A 25,904-nucleotide genomic window follows, 5' to 3' on the forward strand; every position below is an offset into this window, starting at 1 on the left:
ATATCAGGTCGCTGACCGTTTGCCAATTCCGGGATATATTTTAATACACATTATACACGTACGAGTATAGGTAGATTTACGTTATCATAAAATATATGAGAATTCAACGAACCGACACTTATTGCCCATTTTATCCGTGAAATTACATGTCAAAAGTTTATGTTCTCGTACGTATAATGCAGATATATTATAGATGATTCTCGTATATGAATAACGTAGCGACGCGAAGCCGTTTGAAATATAGTCTATCTGCTTATCGCGAAAGTTGAAAACGAAAAAGCTCGTCCGAGTAATGGGTGATTCTTTTATGGGCGGTAAAAATGTTCAACTTTCCAAATCGTTGTTATAATCTCTCTCTCTCTCGAAAAAAAAAGAGAGTGGCGGTGCAAAATAATCGTCAAAATTTTTGGCGAACCGTAAATATCTTCGTTCTTATTTTCTCTCAGCGACTGAAAAAACGGGAATCGCATCCCGTTCGGATGCTGATTCGAACAAAGTGTCCCAGCTGACGAAAAAATGATCCAGCGGGTGCGCGAGTAATGTGTTACCGCCGATGCAATTTACGAAAAAATTTACCGTCCTCGGTGTAACTGTTCCCACATCGGTTGCAGCACTTTTGTATTTCAAGTTCCCTTACGTCATATGACGAGATACCAGAGAACTGTGTCATGCGGTATATTCTCTGTGGCGTAGAGTGAAATTTAGTGAGGTTGCATCCCGTGTCGTATCCCTTGCCAAAAGAATATCGGTGAATTTAGGTGGCGCGGCGTAGGTATCCGATAGAAAAACATTTTCATCGGATTACTCCGCAGCAAAAAGAGTGGAGTCCTTTCCCTCCCTTCTCCTACCTCCGGCTCTCCACTTCTTTTCCCTACTTCGCCCTTCCCCACACCGCGCCGCACTCCTCTTCTCGCCTCTTCCGGAGATCGAGTGTGTACCTAGAAATTCAGAAGTGCCCTGCACTCCGCGACTCTCCTCTCGATCTCTTTCAATCTCTCTTCACTCCGCCGTGTCTCCGGCTATAGCTTTTTCTCAGCCCTCCTTCCCACCGGCTTCTTGCACGGCTCTTATACACTTTGCTACTCTCATCGCGACGTAGCTGAACTTTATGACTCGTACCCACCTACGAGGGATACCGAAATTCCAGAAAACGATCTCGACGTGAAATTGAAGGAAAAAAAATAAAAAAAAAAAAAACGACGAACTCGGCGCAAGAAAAAGTGAAACGTCGAGACTCGAATCGTATTCGAGATCGAAACCTACCCCTGGCAAATGATTAAAAACGTCAAAGTTCGAGCGAGCTCGGGGGTCGAGTTAGCAGCGAATGTCCCATAAACAGTTATAAATCATGCGGATGTTCCGCAATCGTAAATTTACGCCTGCCTAACTTGAACAGCCGCAATACGGGAGGGGTGGAGGGGGGGGGGAGGCAAACCGGGCCGGCGCGGTTATTCTACTTGTCCGTTGAAAACTAGGTACCAACTACCCACCTATAGGGTGCCCGTAGTTTAAAACATATCGCAGATGTTGTTTGAATTTATTTTCACCTAAATTTTGTATAGCCCGGATACGGAGGTATTACAGATATAATATATCCACCCACACGCGAAACTGGCGGCCGCAACTCCGCCCCCGTCTTTTCCCCGTGTGCCGCCGAGCAAAACCTTCAGACTATAGGTGGAGCGCGGAGGCACTGCAAACGCTGACAAAGTTGGTCCACGCGATGAACCGCTCAAAGTTTTCTTCCCTCACCCCACTATAATTTTCAACAAAGTGCAGCATCGAGCGTTCTATATTTGTATAGATCGGTCCGTAGGTTATAGAACACACTTTGATATGTCTCTGCAGAAATAAAGAAATAAAGGGAGAAGAAAGGAAGAGGAAGTATAGAAGTAGAACAAATTGGCTGCTGGTTGAGGATGTATATCGAGAATGGCCGTGTAGCCGTGCAGCACAGTTCACCGCACGCGCGAATGAACTCAAAATCTGTTTTACGTCGTTGCAGATGGGACGACGACAAAAAGAAAAAAAAAAAAAAGGGAATAGAAAATTTTTTTCATAAAAAGGATAACGATATAACGAATGTTCCGATACAAGCCCCCTCTCACGTGTACGTATATCCTTAAACTTTCTCGATTACATCGAACTACACCGCGGGTATAATAGGTGGAATATTGAATAAAAATTTACAAGTATATTCTTCTTCGGTCATACGATCGATAAAGCACAACGTGCACGAGTCCCTCGAACGACAGATGCCTCGCGGGTAAACTTTTCTGGGCTGTTTAAGAATCTCTTTTTTCGTTTCTTTTATCGCGATTATATTTATACCTCAATTTTTTTCGTTTTGTTTTTTGTTTTTTTTTTTTACTTGGTTCGAAAGATTTAACGAAGAATAATCGCACGTTTCTAGATTGCATACACGTGTACGGTGGTTGAGAATACTTCTTTCTGTCTTGCCGGTGAAATTTGAGACTTGAAATCGTTTGAATTAAAATATCCGTACAAGTTGTTCTTTGCTTTGTTACACTGTGACGACTTTAACCAGTTAAGATAAAGAAGGAAAGGGAAAAGAGAGGAAAAAATATTGAATAAACAAATAAAGGAGATGCTTAAATGTGCATAAATAAACCACGTTAACCCAGTTAACGTGACGTTTGCTTTGTGTATGCATAAATAAATGACTGAGTGAGTATAGAAGGGAAACGATGGCACGGCAATTTAGAATACAACGAAGATTCGACGAGTTTTATCTCAATCAAAGATATTCAGATTTGTGAAGGGTGAAATTTATGTTATTTCTTTTTTTTTTTTTTTGTATCAACCCTTTGAAATTGGCTTGAATATTTATAAATCAATTATACAATGGGGTTATGAAGAAGTGTAATTGGCAAAATTATGTTAATATTATACGACGTTCGAAGGTCCTTCCGTTACCTCTGGAAAACGTCAAGTTGCAAATTGCACTCCTAATTGAGTTGGTAAAGAAATCTTTTCATGATCGTAACAAGGACTTCGATACCGACGTAAAATAAAATTTGCAAAAGAATCGACTCGAGTCGCATGTGACTACAGAAAGATTAATTCGTAATCTATAGTGTTCGAAAGTCAAAAAATGTAAAGTTAGCTGGGAAGCGAGTGATCCGCTTCCCGAGATTCGAGTACCTACGGACTTTTCCAACCCCTCGAAAGAACACTCCCCCGACATGGCGAGCAGATAACGCGTACATACATTTGCATACATCTGGTATGTATGTGTGTTGTACCTTACGTACATCCTACCATGAGCGGGACCTGCACGTAGCTATACCTATAATAAATAAAACGAAACCCGAAACGCGTGAAACGCGCACAGGGAACGAGAAATCCGTAAGCCGCGAGACGTAAGCGGCTGAAAGCCGCGGTACAGAGAACTAAAATAAAGAGAAGCATGAAAAAAAAAAACAAAAACAAAAAACAAAAAGAAGAAAACAAAGAGAATTTCGCAGCAGCGGCAGGAGCAGCGATTCAGCGGATTTCAAGGAGTAGGTAAGGATCGCGCGATACCCGCCGTACCGTATGGGACGTAATGCGATCGTTTCACCTGTGGCATGTGCAACCCATAATCGAGGTAGCGTTCGCGGTAAAATTACTTCTGCATCAATTCAAAGGATCTTAACTTCCTACCTCGAGAATTTTATCCTCAACTGTTACGTGTAACCAGCTTAACGCAGCCTGTAATTTCACTACCCCCATAGTGTACGGGGTACGCGGTTACACCCTCACGTTGTTATCGTTATTATCAGAACTCCCCCGTTGCGGGTAGTTGTATCTACGATATCCGCCCACAAATATGCCACAAGAATTCTTAAAATGGAATTTCATCCCTCGGGCGAAATAAAAATCACCGACAAAGATTTCTCTTCTACTCGCCAAACGCTTTCTGCACGCGGGTTTCTGTTTTTTTTTTTTTTTTTTTTTTTTTTTTCTCAACGGGGGTGAGGGGTGTGCACCGCCTATCCACACTTTGTTATTCTTTCCTTCGTACGCGTATCATGTGAAAGCAGAAGAGAAGTGTAAAGTCGAGAGAAAAACGAGACGAGAAACGAAACTATTGGAAAATCAAGGACCCGATTCTTCATTCACGGCGGATGGGAGTCGAGAGATTTCACGAGGTGACGTAATCGCGAGCGTCGCTTTTTTCCCCCCTTCTACAATTAGATCGAGAGAAAATGATGGAAATTCTTATTTTACAATTAATTATCCTTCACATTCGGTTAATGGAACAAAAGATACGATTAAAATTTAAGTCAAAAACTGCGATGCAAGTTGTGAAAGGAATTGAAGGCGTTAGTGAATAAAAAATATATGTGTGTTCGTTGTTCTTTTTTCTTACTCTCGTCTTTTATAGACCGCCCTAATACCTACACAGCAACAAGGTAGAATTTACCACCTACACGAACTAACTCTACAACGATATAACAGTTTAATTACTTTAATTAGCACCGTCTCGATTCAGCGTTTAATTTAACGCGAGCTTAGGTTTCAGGAGAATAAATTAGTAAGCTCCCTCGTCTCTCCTGCTGTAACCATGAAGTAGGTACCAAGTACCCCCTTCCCCCCCCCCCTTCCCCCGCCTGACCCCCTCGCCCCATCCTGCACTCTTCCGCCCTTTCTCTCTCCAACACTCTCGTTTCTCCGCACCTGTTCCACCTTTTAACCTTCCATTTCACACCCCCCCCCCCCCCCCCCGACGCGCCTATCGTCATCCCCTCGCAAAAAATACCAAAAATCCTTCATTGACTGCGGTGTAGGTACGCGGCCGTAGTACATAACTACGGGGGTATGTATATCTGACCACAGGGCTATGTACAAAATATCCGCGATAATAACGAAAAAAAGGAAAAATTGATGAGGGAGAGGAAAAATGAAAAAAATTTGGCGATCAACGCGGATGCCAACATTCGAGAACAAAACGCTTGACCGGAGCTGACGAATGAAATCAACTCTTGCGCTTCGTGTCGTTTTTTCTTTTTTATAATTTCCCTTCGAAAATATGATAATCCCGAAGCAACCGATAGTTGCAAGAGCGATCAACAAGTTCAACGATGAAAATTAAAAAAAAAAAAAAATGACGAGAGGTCGAAGGAGATACTCCAAAAAAAAAAAAGGGCAAAAATCGGAATTTCATACAACTTGATAGCTTGAGAAGTTCGAGGGTGGTATCGAACGATTTTCAAAAGCAACACTCGATATCCCATATATTATGCGATAATAGTTTATAAGAAGAGCGATTGAAGAGGGTATATATTTTCAACGTGTTGAACAAGTAAGTACTCGCGTGTAACTGCGTCCAGTCGTTTTCCGTGAAAATAATTCTTACACATCGCAGGTGGTGCAATTCATGGCGGAATGATAACAAATGAAGAGACGAATAAATCAAAATGAAAGAACGAATAAAATGAAAAGAAAACGAGGCGAAAGAAACGTTTCATTACTACCGGACGCGATTACGATGATTAAATACAAAGAGGGACTCCGGCGTAGCTGCAGTGTGCACTGTCGGCAAATGTCCGTAATAACTCGTGGCATTGGAGGCATGAATTATACGGAAGGGAAACAAAAGAGGAAAAATCGTACAAACAAAATCGATCGTAGGATTGCCGTATCGTACGTACGTACATACGTACGTACGACATGCACACTGCACTGCAATGCATATACAGTTTCTGCGAGCATTTCAGCGATGATATACGAAATGGTTGCAAAATGCAAAATACACTGCGATGTAGTTCGCCCCGGTGGTTTATGTACTTTTTGCACGCATTAGCGGTAATTAGGAGAGCATGAATGACGATACCGTGGAATCAATAACTTCGTGTACGCGGTTAACCAATCACGGGCCGAAAAAATGTTCTCAAGACGATTGCCGCCATTTTTAATTTCAATTAACTATAATTTAGTTGAAATGAAATGAAATGTTTCAAATGCAATCGAAGAAGTTTAATTAGCAAGAATCTTAATTGACTCGATCATCGCGAATCCAACAGCCGAAAAAGTAAGAAAAAAAAAAGCTGCGGCATTCGACTCTGCAAACTATCAGAGATGTGAAATTTGCAAATCTAAGCTTGCAATTGCCTTCACAATACTACAGTTTGAACGGGCAGTTGTTTTATCCGCGCAAAATATTGTCAGGAAATCGAAGCGAGCTTTTTTTTCTACAGCTTTTCTCGCTGTTAGTGAACTTCTCTTCGCGTTTCCGCTATAGAAAAACCACCCCTTCGGCCATGACAAGGTTAACCGATGTAAGTACTATATATATATGTATATATAAGTAAAATATAGGGAAATAAAACCAACCGACAACCGAAAGGTGCATCGAATGTCCGATGGGTGGAGTCGTGGAAACTTGGCACTCGTAAGTCCCCGAGTCCCGACGCTGTGGAAACTTGACTTGTAGCGTCCAATCCTCGGTTTGGGGAAAATGGGTGGCTTGGAACCTCCCGTCCGCCGTGTAAGTGTCCTGACCAACGGTGAGAAGATGGATATCCCGGTGACGTACCCATGACACCTGTAAGACGGCAGAGGTTTATGATCGATTACACGTGTGCGGGTACATTATGGTACATTCGGTGATAAGAGGGCGAAATATTAACGCAGACTGCAGTTGCCAATGGGGTCCTCTCGCACCTGCAGAAATTATTACAATTGTTATTCCGAGAGGATTCTCCGAATTATCATCCATACGGTTTTCGAGGGTGGTAATCCTCCGCAGTAGATCAACTCGAATTTCTGAAACCTATGAGGGTGCTTTTCGTTATGAAAAAAAAATTTGACGTTCGTAATCAAAGATAGAATTGCGATGGTCGAAGAGGGATCGAAGTTAACAGCTGGGAAAAAAAAACATGGAATAGTTTACGGTGCGTTAGTTCGGATTGGAAGGGCGAGGGTGATGGATATAAACGGGGCTTGTTTATCTCCGCGCTACGAAGGATCAAGGGAAATCTCCGGTACGAACTCCATTCTGATCTCCATGGATTATAATAACATGCCAGGAGCACGCCGCTACCGCTATACGTATACTTTATTTATACGTATATTTCTGCACGTGTCAGTATACGTGGTGCACGAGCGTTCGCCGCGTTGTCCAGAGATATAAATTCTTCCTGGCTCACCTCCGGGGCGGAGTTTTGTCTTTTTTTTGTTTTCTAAAATGCAAAAAATAATGGGACGCCTCGCATCAGTGCCGTCCTCGTCGCCGATCGCGACTTCCAGTTCTCGACAATTTTCAAGAATCTGTACGGACGTTGAAAAAATTTATCCAGATTAACCGGGCTGCTGGTTTTTGTGAAACTGGTTGGTTTTTTTTTTGCATTCACGTGCGTTCTGTCTATCGAAGTTTGCGCTCCGTGATCGGTATGAAAAGAATTCCAATTTCTATCGACGGTTGACTGCAGGATTCCCAAAAAAAAAAAATGTGCTTTCAAATATCTACAAACAAACTCACGTATGAATTCGCAGATTTGACGTAGATGAAGGGGAACTGCGATGACGTGAAAAGCTCGGCAGCTGCGCGTTTTTCGCGATATTGCGATCGCTGATCGGAGATTTGCGAAAATCTAACAACGGCACGTTCCTTTTAAATCGCTATAAGTTTTACGACGTGTAAATTTTCGATTTTTCGTTGCAATTTCCGCGGACCCTTCGACGTATGATATTTCAATGAGAAACGAGAAGCAGCGCAATCGTACCGGACATTTCGCCGACGATGATTCCGCTCCGGGTTCCGCGAATGCCGATGATAAATTTCAACGCACACGGCGCTGTCCCAAAACAACGAATGACAACGAAAACAGGAAAAACATCACCGTAATGCTGCTCCGGTGACTTTGACGTCTCTTTGACTTTGTTCATTTTTATGGTATACGTCCTCGGGGCAGCAGCGTCCGCACTCTTTTTGCGGATCGCGCCGTACCGATAATACTATAAATAATAAGACATAATGACATCAAAGAGACACTCTTTTACCGTATCCCCGCGTCGCGACGTCCGGTTAATCAGTAGACGCGAAGGGAAGAACGAACATTGAATTATATTCGTCGCTAGCTAGATCAAAGTGTAACAACGAACGTAATAACAGCGTGTATATAATAACTTTACATGGGTGCAGTACACCGCGCAAATGGGGCAAACATACGAATAGAAGTAGTACGATGAGTATGTATTCCTCTAGGTTTTCGAACACGGCTAACGGGGACTAGTGACGTTCACCGCTAGAAGAGACTCGAGATACGCGTATAATATAATCCCATCCGTAGATCATCCGGCGCCAAGATGCGAAGAGCGAGTTTTCTTTATCATCTCTTAGCTACTTCTTTCTTTCTGCTTTTTTTTTTTTTTTTTTTACTTCCTAGTTTATCTCCGATTCCTTTCATCTCTCTTTTTTCGCCACGCTCTCTACACCGCAACGAAGGCAGCTCCTAACTCTTAATTAATTCGCGCGTACATATACCAGTAACGGACTCCCTTGCAATTTGCGGTTTATGTACTGTATGAATACACGTGTATGTATATAGGTATACGGTAATGTGGGGATGTAGTAAGGTACATAGGTATCCCTATCTGCAATAATGAATGCAATATAATCCTACTTATACTCCGACATAATTATTCCTGTGAATCGTACGGACGTTATCTATGCGACTACTTCCGGAAGCGTACAAACGACTCGCTGTACACTGTACGGTGTACGTACGTACGTACGTAAATGCAGCATTGGAAGTGCAGCCTAGGTAATACTGCAAACCGAGAAACATTCCTCCACGCCAAATTCCACCTAGTAACCGCAATTATTACCGCCTGCATAATATCATAACTCGGAGTGGTGATTAAATAACGCTCAATTAATAATTTGGATAACTAGTTGTGCTGTGAAGTTGTCACGTCGTCGTCGACGATACGACGCGTAATTATAGTTTAATAATTTTCCCCTTTATCTCTAAACATATGGATGTGGTGAATAGAAAATATTATACAGAGGTTATATTCCAGCGGAGGATATATGGGACGGAGTAAAGCGATTGATTTCTGAATGAAAGAAAGATGAGGAAAAGAAAACTTTATGTTTCGTATGAAATTACGTTGAACATTTGGAATTTATAGAATTTTTAGGTGAAACCGAGTAAAAATTTTCCTATTCGAGATGAGAGAATCGTCAGGCTGAAAAATATCCTGCTCATACTTTGATAGGGTTTTTTTCTTGGGTTTCCCATGCTATTCTCATGTATTTCGATCTCAGAAATTCGAATCTAAGAGCCAAATTGTTCTATCTGCAGAAATTACCGAGTTATCCCCATTTTTTCGCTTTTTTTGGTACAAATTTGAAGAAATCTCGAAGAGAAAGAATCGTAGCTCAATTTGGACAACAGATTCGTGTTCCTGAGGTCAAAATACATATGAAAAGTGCGATACGATCAATTCTTATGCTCTCAGATTCAAATTCCTGGGTGCAAACTACATAGAAATAGACAATAAAATGAATTTTTTATTCTTGATCCCAAAAAGCTGAAAATTGGCGATCCATCCGCCAATTTCAGAGATAAATGAATTTTCCTTACAGAATCGGATTCCTGAGGTCAAAATACATCAAAAAAGTGTCATACGATCAATTTGCAAGAAAAAAAAAAATTTGGCCCAAAAATCCCCGAAGGGATTTGAACCTGTGCAAATTTATCGATTTTTGGGTCGAAAATCAACATTTTTTTTTCTTGGGTTTCCCATGCTATTCTCATGTATTTCGATCTCAGAAATTCGAATCTGAGAGCCAAATTGTTCTATCTGCGGAAATTACCGAGTTACCCCCATTTTTTCGCATTTTTTGGTACAAATTTGAAGAAATCTCGAAGAGAAAGAATCGTAGCTCAATTTGGACAACAGATTCGTGTTCCTGAGGTCAAAATACATGAGAAAAGTGCGATACGATCAATTCTTATGCTCTCAGATTCAAATTCCTGGGTGCGAACTACATAGAAATAGACAATAAAATGAATTTTTTATTCTTGATCCCAAAAAGCTGAAAATTGGCGATCAATCGGTCAATTCCAGAGATAGATGAATTTTCCTTATAGAATCGGATTCCTGGGGTCAAAATACATCAAAAAAGTGTCATACGATCAATTTGCAAGAAAAAAAAAAATTTGGCCCAAAAATCCCCGAAGGGATTTGAACCTGTGCAATTTTATCGATTTTTAGGTCGAAAATCAACATTTTTTTTTCTTGGGTATCCCATGCTATTCTCATGTATTTCGATCTCAGAAATTCGAATCTGAGAGCCAAGTTGTTCTATCTGCGGAAATTACCGAGTTATCCTCATTTTTTCGCATTTTTTGGTACAAATTTGAAGAAATCTCGAAGAGAAAGAATCGTCGCTCAATTTGGACAACAGATTCGTGTTCCTGAGGTCAAAATACATAAGAAAAGATCGATACGATCAATTCTTATGCTCTCAGATTCAAATTCCTGGGTGCGGACTACATAGAAATAGACAATAAAATGAATTTTTTATTCTTGATCCCAAAAAGCTGAAAATTGGCGATCAATCGGTCAATTCCAGAGATAGATAAATTTTCCTTACAGAATCGGATTCCTGAGGTCAAAATACATCAAAAAAGTGTCATACGATCAATTTGCAAGAAAAAAAAAAATTTGGCCCAAAAATCCCCGAAGGGATTTGAACCTGTGCAAATTTATCGATTTTTCGGTCGAAAATCAACATTTTTTTTTCTTGGGTTTCCCATGCTATTCTCATGTATTTCGATCTCAGAAATTCGAATCTGAGAGTCAAATTGTTCTATCTGCGGAAATTACCGAGTTATCCCCATTTTTTCGCATTTTTTCGTACAAATTTGAAGAAATCTCGAAGAGAAAGAATCGTAGCTCAATTTGGACAACAGATTCGTGTTCCTGAGGTCAAAATACATAAGAAAAGATCGATACGATCAATTCTTATGCTCTCAGATTCAAATTCCTGGGTGCGGACTACATAGAAATAGACAATAAAATGAATTTTTTATTCTTGATCCCAAAAAGCTGAAAGTTGGCGATCAATCGGTCAATTTCAGAGATAGATGAATTTTCCTTACAGAATCGGATGCCTGAGGTCAAAATACATCAAAAAAGTGTCATACGATCAATTTGCAAGGAAAAAAAAAATTTGGCCCAAAAATCCCCGAAGGGATTTGAACCTGTGCAAATTTATCGATTTTTGGGTCGAAAATCAATATTTTTTTTTCTTGGGTTTCCCATGCTATTCTCATGTATTTCGATCTCAGAAATTCGAATCTGAGAGTCAAATTGTTCTATCTGCGGAAATTACCGAGTTATCCCCATTTTTTCGCATTTTTTGGTACAAATTTGAAGAAATCTCGAAGAGAAAGAATCGTAGCTCAATTTGGACAACAGATTCGTGTTCCTGAGGTCAAAATACATAAGAAAAGATCGATACGATCAATTCTTATTCTCTCAGATTCAAATTCCTGGGTGCGAACTACATAGAAATAGACAATAAAATGAATTTTTTATTCTTGATCCCAAAAAGCTTAAAATTGGCGATCAATCGGTCAATTTCAGAGATAGATGAATTTTCCTTACAGAATCGGATTCCTGAGGTCAAAATACATCAAAAAAGTGTCATACGATCAATTTGCAAGAAAAAAAAAAATTTGGCCCAAAAATCCCCGAAGGGATTTGAACCTGTGCAAATTTATCGATTTTTGGGTCGAAAATCAACATTTTTTTTTCTTGGGTTTCCCATGCTATTCTCATGTATTTCGATCTCAGAAATTCGAATCTGAGAGTCAAATTGTTCTATCTGCGGAAATTACCGAGTTATCCCCATTTTTTCGCATTTTTTGGTACAAATTTGAAGAAATCTCGAAGAGAAAGAATCGTAGCTCAATTTGGACAACAGATTCGTGTTCCTGAGGTCAAAATACATAAGAAAAGATCGATACGATCAATTCTTATGCTCTCAGATTCAAATTCCTGGGTGCGAACTACATAGAAATAGACAATAAAATGAATTTTTTATTCTTGATCCCAAAAAGCTGAAAATTGGCGATCAATCGGTCAATTTCAGAGATAGATGAATTTTCCTTACAGAATCGGATTCCTGAGGTCAAAATACATCAAAAAAGTGTCATACGATCAATTTGCAAGAAAAAAAAAAATTTGGCCCAAAAATCCCCGAAGGGATTTGAACCTGTGCAAATTTATCGATTTTTGGGTCGAAAATAAACATTTTTTTTCCTTGGGTTTCCCATGCTATTCTCATGTATTTCGATCTCAGAAATTCGAATCTGAGAGTCAAATTGTTCTATCTGCGGAAATTACCGAGTTATCCCCATTTTTTTGCATTTTTTCGTACAAATTTGAAGAAATCTCGAAGAGAAAGAATCGTAGCTCAATTTGGACAACAGATTCGTGTTCCTGAGGTCAAAATACATAAGAAAATATCGATACGATCAATTCTTATGCTCTCAGATTCAAATTCCTGGGTGCGAACTACATAGAAATAGACAATAGAATGAATTTTTTATTCTTGATCCCAAAAAGCTGAAAATTGGCGATCAATCGGTCAATTTCAGAGATAGATGAATTTTCCTTACAGAATCGGATTCCTGAGGTCAAAATACATCAAAAAAGTTTCATACGATCAATTTGCAAGAAAAAAAAAAATTTGGCCCAAAAATCCCCGAAGGGATTTGAACCTGTGCAATTTTATCGATTTTTAGGTCGAAAATCAACATTTTTTTTTCTTGGGTATCCCATGCTATTCTCATGTATTTCGATCTCAGAAATTCGAATCTGAGAGCCAAGTTGTTCTATCTGCGGAAATTACCGAGTTATCCTCATTTTTTCGCATTTTTTGGTACAAATTTGAAGAAATCTCGAAGAGAAAGAATCGTCGCTCAATTTGGACAACAGATTCGTGTTCCTGAGGTCAAAATACATAAGAAAAGATCGATACGATCAATTCTTATGCTCTCAGATTCAAATTCCTGGGTGCGAACTACATAGAAATAGACAATAAAATGAATTTTTTATTCTTGATCCCAAAAAGCTGAAAATTGGCGATCAATCGGTCAATTCCAGAGATAGATGAATTTTCCTTACAGAATCGGATTTCTGAGGTCAAAATACATCAAAAAAGTGTCATACGATCAATTTGCAAGAAAAAAAAAAATTTGGCCCAAAAATCCCCGAAGGGATTTGAACCTGTGCAAATTTATCGATTTTTGGGTCGAAAATCAACATTTTTTTTTCTTGGGTTTCCCATGCTATTCTCATGTATTTCGATCTCAGAAATTCGAATCTGAGAGTCAAATTGTTCTATCTGCGGAAATTACCGAGTTATCCCCATTTTTTCGCATTTTTTGGTACAAATTTGAAGAAATCTCGAAGAGAAAGAATCGTAGCTCAATTTGGACAACAGATTCGTGTTCCTGAGGTCAAAATACATAAGAAAAGATCGATACGATCAATTCTTATGCTCTCAGATTCAAATTCCTGGGTGCGAACTACATAGAACTAGACAATAAAATGAATTTTTTATTCTTGATCCCAAAAAGCTGAAAATTGGCGATCAATCGGTCAATTTCAGAGATAGATGAATTTTCCTTACAGAATCGGATTCCTGAGGTCAAAATACATCAAAAAAGTGTCATACGATCAATTTGCAAGAAAAAAAAAAATTTGGCCCAAAAATCCCCGAAGGGATTTGAACCTGTGCAAATTTATCGATTTTTAGGTCGAAAATCAACATTTTTTTTTCTTGGGTTTCCCATGCTATTCTTATGTATTTCGATCCCAGAAATTCGAATCTGAGAGCCAAGTTGTTCTATCTGCGGAAATTACCGAGTTATCCTCATTTTTTCGCATTTTTTGGTACAAATTTGAAGAAATCTCGAAGAGAAAGAATCGTAGCTCAATTTGGACAACAGATTCGTGTTCCTGAGGTCAAAATACATAAGAAAAGATCGATACGATCAATTCTTATTCTCTCAGATTCAAATTCCTGGGTGCGAACTACATAGAAATAGACAATAAAATGAATTTTTTATTCTTGATCCCAAAAAGCTGAAAATTGGCGATCAATCGGTCAATTTCAGAGATAGATGAATTTTCCTTACAGAATCGGATTCCTGAGGTCAAAATACATCAAAAAAGTTTCATACGATCAATTTGCAAGAAAAAAAAAAATTTGGCCCAAAAATCCCCGAAGGGATTTGAACCTGTGCAAATTTATCGATTTTTAGGTCGAAAATCAACATTTTTTTTTCTTGGGTTTCCCATGCTATTCTTATGTATTTCGATCCCAGAAATTCGAATCTGAGAGCCAAGTTGTTCTATCTGCGGAAATTACCGAGTTATCCTCATTTTTTCGCATTTTTTGGTACAAATTTGACGAAATCTCGAAGAGAAAGAATCGTAGCTCAATTTGGACAACAGATTCGTGTTCCTGAGGTCAAAATACATAAGAAAAGATCGATACGATCAATTCTTATGCTCTCAGATTCAAATTCCTGGGTGCGAACTACATAGAAATAGACAATAAAATGAATTTTTTATTCTTGATCCCAAAAAGCTGAAAATTGGCGATCAATCGGTCAATTTCAGAGATAGATGAATTTTCCTTACAGAATCGGATTCCTGAGGTCAAAATACATCAAAAAAGTGTCATACGATCAATTTGCAAGAAAAAAAAAAATTTGGCCCAAAAATCCCCGAAGGGATTTGAACCTGTGCAAATTTATCGATTTTTGGGTCGAAAATAAACATTTTCTTTCCTTGGGTTTCCCATGCTATTCTCATGTATTTCGATCTCAGAAATTCGAATCTGAGAGTCAAAGTGTTCTATCTGCGGAAATTACCGAGTTATCCCCATTTTTTTGCATTTTTTCGTACAAATTTGAAGAAATCTCGAAGAGAAAGAATCGTAGCTCAATTTGGACAACAGATTCGTGTTCCTGAGGTCAAAATACATAAGAAAATATCGATACGATCAATTCTTATGCTCTCAGATTCAAATTCCTGGGTGCGAACTACATAGAAATAGACAATAGAATGAATTTTTTATTCTTGATCCCAAAAAGCTGAAAATTGGCGATCAATCGGTCAATTTCAGAGATAGATGAATTTTCCTTACAGAATCGGATTCCTGAGGTCAAAATACATCAAAAAAGTTTCATACGATCAATTTGCAAGAAAAAAAAAAATTTGGCCCAAAAATCCCCGAAGGGATTTGAACCTGTGCAATTTTATCGATTTTTAGGTCGAAAATCAACATTTTTTTTTCTTGGGTATCCCATGCTATTCTCATGTATTTCGATCTCAGAAATTCGAATCTGAGAGCCAAGTTGTTCTATCTGCGGAAATTACCGAGTTATCCTCATTTTTTCGCATTTTTTGGTACAAATTTGAAGAAATCTCGAAGAGAAAGAATCGTCGCTCAATTTGGACAACAGATTCGTGTTCCTGAGGTCAAAATACATAAGAAAAGATCGATACGATCAATTCTTATGCTCTCAGATTCAAATTCCTGGGTGCGGACTACATAGAAATAGACAATAAAATGAATTTTTTATTCTTGATCCCAAAAAGCTGAAAATTGGCGATCAATCGGTCAATTCCAGAGATAGATGAATTTTCCTTACAGAATCGGATTCCTGAGGTCAAAATACATCAAAAAAGTGTCATACGATCAATTTGCAAGAAAAAAAAAAATTTGGCCCAAAAATCCCCGAAGGGATTTGAACCTGTGCAAATTTATCGATTTTTGGGTCGAAAATCAACATTTTTTTTTCTTGGGTTTCCCATGCTATTCTCATGTATTTCGATCTCAGAAATTCGAATCTGAGAGTCAAATTGTTCTATCTGCGGAAATTACCGAGTTATCCCCATTTTTTCGCATTTTTTGGTACAAATTTGAAGAAATCTCGAAGAGAAAGAATCGTAGCTCAATTTGGACAACAGATTCGTGTTCCTGAGGTCAAAATACATAAGAAAAGATCGATACGATCAATTCTTATGCTCTCAGATTCAAATTCCTGGGTGCGAACTACATAGAACTAGACAATAAAATGAATTTTTTATTCTTGATCCCAAAAAGCTGAAAATTGGCGATCAATCGGTCAATTTCAGAGATAGATGAATTTTCCTTACAGAATCGGATTCCTGAGGTCAAAATACATCAAAAAAGTGTCATACGATCAATTTGCAAGAAAAAAAAAAATTTGGCCCAAAAATCCCCGAAGGGATTTGAACCTGTGCAAATTTATCGATTTTTGGGTCGAAAATCAACATTTTTTTTTCTTGGGTTTCCCATGCTATTCTTATGTATTTCGATCCCAGAAATTCGAATCTGAGAGCCAAGTTGTTCTATCTGCGGAAATTACCGAGTTATCCTCATTTTTTCGCATTTTTTGGTACAAATTTGACGAAATCTCGAAGAGAAAGAATCGTAGCTCAATTTGGACAACAGATTCGTGTTCCTGAGGTCAAAATACATAAGAAAAGATCGATACGATCAATTCTTATGCTCTCAGATTCAAATTCCTGGGTGCGAACTACATAGAAATAGACAATAAAATGAATTTTTTATTCTTGATCCCAAAAAGCTGAAAATTGGCGATCAATCGGTCAATTTCAGAGATAGATGAATTTTCCTTACAGAATCGGATTCCTGAGGTCAAAATACATCAAAAAAGTTTCATACGATCAATTTGCAAGAAAAAAAAAAATTTGGCCCAAAAATCCCCGAAGGGATTTGAACCTGTGCAAATTTATCGATTTTTAGGTCGAAAATCAACATTTTTTTTTCTTGGGTTTCCCATGCTATTCTTATGTATTTCGATCCCAGAAATTCGAATCTGAGAGCCAAGTTGTTCTATCTGCGGAAATTACCGAGTTATCCTCATTTTTTCGCATTTTTTGGTACAAATTTGACGAAATCTCGAAGAGAAAGAATCGTAGCTCAATTTGGACAACAGATTCGTGTTCCTGAGGTCAAAATACATAAGAAAAGATCGATACGATCAATTCTTATGCTCTCAGATTCAAATTCCTGGGTGCGAACTACATAGAAATAGACAATAAAATGAATTTTTTATTCTTGATCCCAAAAAGCTGAAAATTGGCGATCAATCGGTCAATTTCAGAGATAGATGAATTTTCCTTACAGAATCGGATTCCTGAGGTCAAAATACATCAAAAAAGTTTCATACGATCAATTTGCAAGAAAAAAAAAAATTTGGCCCAAAAATCCCCGAAGGGATTTGAACCTGTGCAAATTTATCGATTTTTAGGTCGAAAATCAACATTTTTTTTTCTTGGGTTTCCCATGCTATTCTCATGTATTTCGATCTCAGAAATTCGAATCTGAGAGCCAAGTTGTTCTATCTGCGGAAATTACCGAGTTATCCTCATTTTTTCGCATTTTTTGGTACAAATTTGACGAAATCTCGAAGAGAAAGAATCGTAGCTCAATTTGGACAACAGATTCGTGTTCCTGAGGTCAAAATACATAAGAAAAGATCGATACGATCAATTCTTATGCTCTCAGATTCAAATTCCTGGGTGCGAACTACATAGAAATAGACAATAAAATGAATTTTTTATTCTTGATCCCAAAAAGCTGAAAATTGGCGATCAATCGGTCAATTTCAGAGATAGATGAATTTTCCTTACAGAATCGGATTCCTGAGGTCAAAATACATCAAAAAAGTTTCATACGATCAATTTGCAAGAAAAAAAAAAATTTGGCCCAAAAATCCCCGAAGGGATTTGAACCTGTGCAAATTTATCGATTTTTGGGTCGAAAATCAACATTTTTTTTTCTTGGGTTTCCCATGCTCTTCTCATGTATTTCGATCTCAGAAATTCGAATCTGAGAGCCAAGTTGTTCTATCTGCGGAAATTACCGAGTTATCCTCATTTTTTCGCATTTTTTGGTACAAATTTGACGAAATCTCGAAGAGAAAGAATCGTAGCTCAATTTGGACAACAGATTCGTGTTCCTGAGGTCAAAATACATAAGAAAAGATCGATACGATCAATTCTTATGCTCTCAGATTCAAATTCCTGGGTGCGAACTACATAGAACTAGACAATAAAATGAATTTTTTATTCTTGATCCCAAAAAGCTGAAAATTGGCGATCAATCGGTCAATTTCAGAGATAGATGAATTTTCCTTACAGAATCGGATTCCTGAGGTCAAAATACATCAAAAAAGTGTCATACGATCAATTTGCAAGAAAAAAAAAAATTTGGCCCAAAAATCCCCGAAGGGATTTGAACCTGTGCAAATTTATCGATTTTTAGGTCGAAAATCAACATTTTTTTTTCTTGGGTTTCCCATGCTATTCTTATGTATTTCGATCCCAGAAATTCGAATCTGAGAGCCAAGTTGTTCTATCTGCGGAAATTACCGAGTTATCCTCATTTTTTCGCATTTTTTGGTACAAATTTGACGAAATCTCGAAGAGAAAGAATCGTAGCTCAATTTGGACAACAGATTCGTGTTCCTGAGGTCAAAATACATAAGAAAAGATCGATACGATCAATTCTTATGCTCTCAGATTCAAATTCCTGGGTGCGAACTACATAGAAATAGACAATAAAATGAATTTTTTATTCTTGATCCCAAAAAGCTGAAAATTGGCGATCAATCGGTCAATTTCAGAGATAGATGAATTTTCCTTACAGAATCGGATTCCTGAGGTCAAAATACATCAAAAAAGTTTCATACGATTAATTTGCAAGAAAAAAAAAAATTTGGCCCAAAAATCCCCGAAGGGATTTGAACCTGTGCAAATTTATCGATTTTTGGGTCGAAAATCAACATTTTTTTTTCTTGGGTTTCCCATGCTATTCTCATGTATTTCGATCTCAGAAATTCGAATCTGAGAGCCAAGTTGTTCTATCTGCGGAAATTACCGAGTTATCCTCATTTTTTCGCATTTTTTGGTACAAATTTGACGAAATCTCGAAGAGAAAGAATCGTAGCTCAATTTGGACAACAGATTCGTGTTCCTGAGGTCAAAATACATAAGAAAAGATCGATACGATCAATTCTTATGCTCTCAGATTCAAATTCCTGGGTGCGAACTACATAGAAATAGACAATAAAATGAATTTTTTATTCTTGATCCCAAAAAGCTGAAAATTGGCGATCAATCGGTCAATTTCAGAGATAGATGAATTTTCCTTACAGAATCGGATTCCTGAGGTCAAAATACATCAAAAAAGTTTCATACGATCAATTTGCAAGAAAAAAAAAAATTTGGCCCAAAAATCCCCGAAGGGATTTGAACCTGTGCAAATTTATCGATTTTTGGGTCGAAAATCAACATTTTTTTTTCTTGGGTTTCCCATGCTCTTCTCATGTATTTCGATCTCAGAAATTCGAATCTGAGAGCCAAGTTGTTCTATCTGCGGAAATTACCGAGTTATCCTCATTTTTTCGCATTTTTTGGTACAAATTTGACGAAATCTCGAAGAGAAAGAATCGTAGCTCAATTTGGACAACAGATTCGTGTTCCTGAGGTCAAAATACATAAGAAAAGATCGATACGATCAATTCTTATGCTCTCAGATTCAAATTCCTGGGTGCGAACTACATAGAACTAGACAATAAAATGAATTTTTTATTCTTGATCCCAAAAAGCTGAAAATTGGCGATCAATCGGTCAATTTCAGAGATAGATGAATTTTCCTTACAGAATCGGATTCCTGAGGTCAAAATACATCAAAAAAGTGTCATACGATCAATTTGCAAGAAAAAAAAAAATTTGGCCCAAAAATCCCCGAAGGGATTTGAACCTGTGCAAATTTATCGATTTTTGGGTCGAAAATCAACATTTTTTTTTCTTGGGTTTCCCATGCTATTCTTATGTATTTCGATCCCAGAAATTCGAATCTGAGAGCCAAGTTGTTCTATCTGCGGAAATTACCGAGTTATCCTCATTTTTTCGCATTTTTTGGTACAAATTTGACGAAATCTCGAAGAGAAAGAATCGTAGCTCAATTTGGACAACAGATTCGTGTTCCTGAGGTCAAAATACATAAGAAAAGATCGATACGATCAATTCTTATGCTCTCAGATTCAAATTCCTGGGTGCGAACTACATAGAAATAGACAATAAAATGAATTTTTTATTCTTGATCCCAAAAAGCCGAAAATTGGCGATCCATCCGCCAATTTCAGAGATAGATGAATTTTCCTTACAGAATCGGATTCCTGAGGTCAAAATACATCAAAAAAGTTTTATACGATCAATTTGCAAGAAAAAAAAAAATTTGGCCCAAAAATCCCCGAAGGGATTTGAACCTGTGCAAATTTATCGATTTTTGGGTCGAAAATCAACATTTTTTTTTCTTGGGTTTCCCATGCTATTCTCATGTATTTCGATCTCAGAAATTCGAATCTGAGAGCCAAGTTGTTCTATCTGCGGAAATTACCGAGTTATCCTCATTTTTTCGCATTTTTTGGTACAAATTTGACGAAATCTCGAAGAGAAAGAATCGTAGCTCAATTTGGACAACAGATTCGTGTTCCTGAGGTCAAAATACATAAGAAAAGATCGATACGATCAATTCTTATGCTCTCAGATTCAAATTCCTGGGTGCGAACTACATAGAAATAGACAATAAAATGAATTTTTTATTCTTGATCCCAAAAAGCCGAAAATTGGCGATCCATCCGCCAATTTCAGAGATAGATGAATTTTCCTTACAGAATCGGATTCCTGAGGTCAAAATACATCAAAAAAGTGTCATACGATCAATTTGCAAGAAAAAAAAAAATTTGGCCCAAAAATCCCCGAAGGGATTTGAACCTGTGCAAATTTATCGATTTTTGGGTCGAAAATCAACATTTTTTTTTCTTGGGTTTCCCATGCTATTCTCATGTATTCCGATCTCAGAAATCCGAATCTATCCAAATGAAACCCTACTTCTTGCGCTGGTGTTCGAACTCTGAAAGAGCAAATCAGCGGCCTCGGTGGAATCGTAAAAATAAAAGCGATAGATAGTGAGGTAAACGCGATATAAGCTTATGTGGGATAAGAGTAAAGAAATGAAAAAAAAAACAAAGACAAAATAAAAATACACCCATAAGATAAAAAGTGAAGAGGAATATATGAGAAAAATTATATGGGTCGAGACCGGGGTGGATCGAGGCAGATACTAGGGAAGTATATATAGTGAATACTTTGGCCTACGTTAAACCTGGAGGGTGGAGGGGGGGTGGTAACCCCAAAAGTATGAGGAGCAGCTGAGTTTGGAGTCGGTGATGGAAAGTGTGATCCGCGAATGTGATTAACATAAAGATATTACACGGTTATGTAATAAATAACACGTATATATATACGTATCGAAAAGTTTGAGACCAAGTCATACGCCGTATAAAGAAAAAAAACACTGTTTGGAAAAAGCAAAACAGAAAAAAAAAAGAAGTCGCTCGCGTCACACGGTATCTCATAAAAATTTATTTCCGAAAAGTATAACACTTTTAGTCATGTATTACATAACGGATAGCGTACACGTAATATCAACATATATATATATATATACGCTCATATTATATATGTTTAACGCACATTGAAAAGAAAGATCTCGGATGGCTTGCGGTTCAGCAATAAAAATATAATAAGAATGAGAATAAGGATCAGGAAATGTTCCGTTTTGAATACCGTTCTGGCATCACACTGTGACTTGAAAATAAAAAAGAAAAACAGAGAAAAAAAAACAAAACACCTCCGCGAGAACGAGGGTGAAGATTGTCCTCTGAAGTACAAGCAGCAGTAGCAACAGCAGCATGGCAGTGACTGTCGCGAGCTAACAATAAGTCGACAACCTCGTCGTATCCTTCTCCTCTCTTGATTAAGAAAAGTACTTAAAACCGTTTGCAACGGGTTCGCGACAAAGGATCTTTCGGCCACGCTTGAATTAAACTTGACAATCCATTCCACGCCCAACCCCCCTTCTTACCTTTACCTTATACCCTTATACTATTTCTTCACCTCATACTGCTTTGTCCTTAACAAGGTGATACCCCTCCGTCCCCGTGCCGGAATTACACCCAGGTGCCGACGGAATTAACAACGTTACAACCGTGCTCGAAAAAGCCTGCGCTGCTTACCTATTGATAACTTTTCCACCGCCGTGTCTACATTATGTGCACATATAGTACATGTACATACCTGGGTACGTATAACGAAACGTCTCATTTCACTAGCTTGTCATCGACTCAGTTTTCGTCGTGTCAAATTCATGAGGTGCACATCTCTCACAACTCAAACCCTACAAAGCGAATTGACCAGGGAAAATTATGAAACATTCGAAAAGTAGACGTGATCGATGGAATTCTCTAATAAATAGATGCAGACGTATTCTCCAAAACTTCAAAATCGCTTCGGCGGAGAAATAATCGAATATCGAGAAAAAAAAATGGTCGCTAAGCATTTTCCATTTTCAAGCTGCGAGATGTCTCAAGAGATCTGCACAATGGGAGGGTAAGGGATGGTCGCCGAGCGTGAAATCGCTGCAATAACCCCTTCGACGAATCTTCACGGTTCACTTTTGGAATTTCGCGTGCACCAAGCCTCTCGATATCCACTCGCGCCACCATTTTCTTTCAACGTTGTAACAGGTGTTTAGTTTTATGCAATTTTCAACTCACCGTTCGATTTCCTAAATTTTTCACCCGGCAATTGAGTACCGCTGTTTGTCCAACTAGTGCGGTGACGTTGTTGGACGCTGAGATGTCGAAGTACGGACCTCGATCCAGGGGGACAAAATCGTCCTCGCGATCGTCGTCGTCCCCGGTACACCAGGCTGGTCCTTGCGGGCCAAACGAAATTCAATTTCAGTTACCATTCGAAATTCAAATTCAAACTCGATTCGAGCAAACCTCCAACTTCACCGTGTGTACAATACGCGCGCGCGTGTGTGTGTGTGTGTAATATGTATGCACTCATATTATATATATACTCCAACTACCGCGTATGCCATGCACATTTCATATGAAATGAATGTATGCGCTATATATGAGTGACGTATGATGTATTATGCATGTGTTACGATGGAAACCGCGCTGTGATTTGATACGCGTATAATGTTCGGACGATCTTTAGACGATTTTTACTTTTTTATTCATAACATCTGTTTTCGACACTGAAACTCCACGGCGCAGTTATCGATTTCTAATTTTGGATCTTCAGATCAGTTATGAATTTCCGGTTTCATAGATTCGCTGCGGGGAAACCGTGACTGTTCGTAGAATTTTTTTATTATTTCCGTTCTCTTACATGCGAATATTTATCTTACATTTTCCCCCACCGGGTATATAAAAAACATGAAACATATAGTTGCGGCTATACGTTTTTTCCGCTGACGAAATGGATCGACGATCCCCCTGTGGATTATTCTTCGCAAATTCGAATTCGAGTTTTATAGTGAGAAAGCGATCGAGGAAGAAAGTGAGAGAAGTTGGGTGCGAGGAATCGCTCCTGATTTCGGGTAACGTTATTTCAACGAATGATTTTTACTCCGCTGTATCATCTCGTTATTTGTGTTCACATGATATCGGACGGAATATTTTGATGAACTTACCGGCAAATATGAGTCCAATGATCAGCAAAAAGCTTCTCATTTTGCTCAGCTTATAATTTAACGGACAATAAAACAAGTGGACTGAATTTTCAGTTTAAAAATCCGGCGCCGTTATTCACACGGTCGTCGGGATATGATTTTTAAAAACACTCGATTGAATAATATGTAAGATATTATTTGATTACATTAACTGTGGATTAGCCTTGCGGCCAACCCATTTTCACCTTAACAATCCCCATCTCACTGTAAGGATCGTTGCAGCACTTTGTTAATTTTAATACACTGCCAACAGAAGACGGCTTCTTCGAAGCACTTAAAAAATAAATCTTTTAAGAAATTCATTAGCCACAGTTGACTTATATTTAATGATAAATGATTCTACATCGCGAGGGTCGGTTTATATTTTCACACCCCGTCGCTCCGCGAAACACATTTAAGGGTTGTTAATTATTCATTCCAGTTAACCGCCGGGGCGACAATGACCCTCGTAGAACTTTCATTTAAATATATATCGTCTCGATGAAGAATAACCAATGATAACAATTCCAGATTATTTTCTATCTATATAGAATGTAATCGAAAAACTGTCTCTCCTTCGACTCGGTTACATCGAAAAAAAACAGAACACCGCCGAAGGTCACTCCGACGGACTAAGCTTATCGTTCGTGATAAATATCATTGCGAGAAACGAATAATATTCCGAACTTTGATCAGAGCGACATTTGACTCCGAACTATCACCTCTTCACTTGATTGCGGAAATGAGACCCGGGTGGATATTTGAATTTAAATTCTGTGACGTCAACGACTCCGAAAGTTCTGCAGAATCGTCGGAGATAAAAGCACATTATCAAAGATAAGTGACATTTCCTCGTGAAAACTCAAACCCTCACTACTTTTTGTTGCTCGTTACCCTTAAGCCCACACATCACGGATAAAAGTTATAACGTCTTTATCCCGAAGCCCCCGCGCTCCTCCAGTTACCGGGAAAATAAATGCCCCGCAACTTTACACGCGGTTGACGTTACCGAAGTCATTTCAATTTCACCACACTTCAAATCCTCGTATCTCGAAGCTCTGACGCTTGTTTTTTTCATCTATTTTGTCATTCACTTTGAAAATCATCTATTAAAAACACGCATCCATCGAACCTTCAAATCTCTGTGTTCGTTGGAGATCCGCACATCATTTTTTCACAACTTATTCGTCTGGAACACTTTGAATTACTCGGGTCAAAATTCAAAAATTTACACAAATGTGAATCCTACTTCAACTATTTTAATAACTATCGCCCGAACGACGCACTGATAAAAATCGAACGGTAAAATTGAACGTAATTTTCCCGCCCCTGTTTCACCTGTCGCGAAACTATATAGTTACTCTTTTTTTTCCTTCAGACACGAGATAAACAACCGACGATCAAACGTACATCTCCTGATAACCGGTTATCACGGTATTTACCGCGGAGGAAGCTGAGTCAAGACTGATATCACGGGCTTGTTTCGGCCCCGGGGAAGTGACGCAGGCGCAGGTTCTCTTCCAATCCTTCTGGCTCCTCTATATCGTCTCTCCACATCGCACACATTTATAGTACATAGAAATAGGTGCACCAGGTCCATGTGTAGTGCATAAATATATGTACGTACGATATCACATACCTAGGTATGCATGCGTAAATTTACCAGATCGAGATGAATAGAACATGAACATCCCGCGCGCGAGTTCCAATTTTTTCTTTACGACGGGCGGGTAGGTTTGCGGGCAGCACATGCATAAGGTAAATTTTGCGTATCTCGAGAGGGACACCCGGTGTGCACGCGAGGGTTCCGAGCGGAGAGGGTGGCGCGTAGAAGAAGAGATTGTATAGACGAGACAAGAGAGAGGAGGGGAGAGAGCAACGAGGAGAAAACCCAGCTATATACAGAGCGTCGGGGAGCTGCTCTAGTATCGCGTTACCAAGTTACCCTAACGTCGCGCGAATCTCGACACCCCGGGGGAAACGCCATCCGCGAGCTTCGAATCTCACGGTATATACGACGTACATAAAGAGGAGGGAAAATGAAGAAGGAGGGAAAAGCGCAGCGAGAACGAGGGACGGAAAATGGAGGAATAAAGAGTAACCTGACACAGATTTAAGTGCGTTTCGCCGGCTAGCTCGTCTCTCGCAACTCGATGCACGAAATGCCTACACCGGGTTATTGCGGGCTGCGCTTTCGCACGCAAACGTACGGGGGGGGGGGGGGGGGGGGGGGATA

General features: G+C 38.8%; 1 protein-coding gene across 1 annotated transcript in view; it reads right to left on the minus strand.

The window, feature by feature from the left end:
• LOC105690391 (SPEG neighbor protein-like) overlaps nucleotides 1-25,849 on the minus strand; it is a 40,009-nt gene extending 14,160 nt beyond the window's left edge. The window contains exons 1-3 of the mRNA XM_048653282.1: nucleotides 23,651-25,849; nucleotides 22,719-22,879; nucleotides 6,340-6,550 (exon numbers count right to left, since the gene is read on the minus strand). Coding sequence (XP_048509239.1) covers nucleotides 6,340-6,550; nucleotides 22,719-22,879; nucleotides 23,651-23,690 — 412 coding nt within the window. The 5' untranslated portion in view covers nucleotides 23,691-25,849. The remainder of the gene's footprint in view (nucleotides 1-6,339; nucleotides 6,551-22,718; nucleotides 22,880-23,650) is intronic.
• Between the last annotated feature and the right edge of the window lie 55 nt (nucleotides 25,850-25,904).

This window comes from Athalia rosae, chromosome 3, assembly GCF_917208135.1.
Source record: "Athalia rosae chromosome 3, iyAthRosa1.1, whole genome shotgun sequence".
Taxonomy (NCBI): domain Eukaryota; kingdom Metazoa; phylum Arthropoda; class Insecta; order Hymenoptera; family Athaliidae; genus Athalia; species Athalia rosae.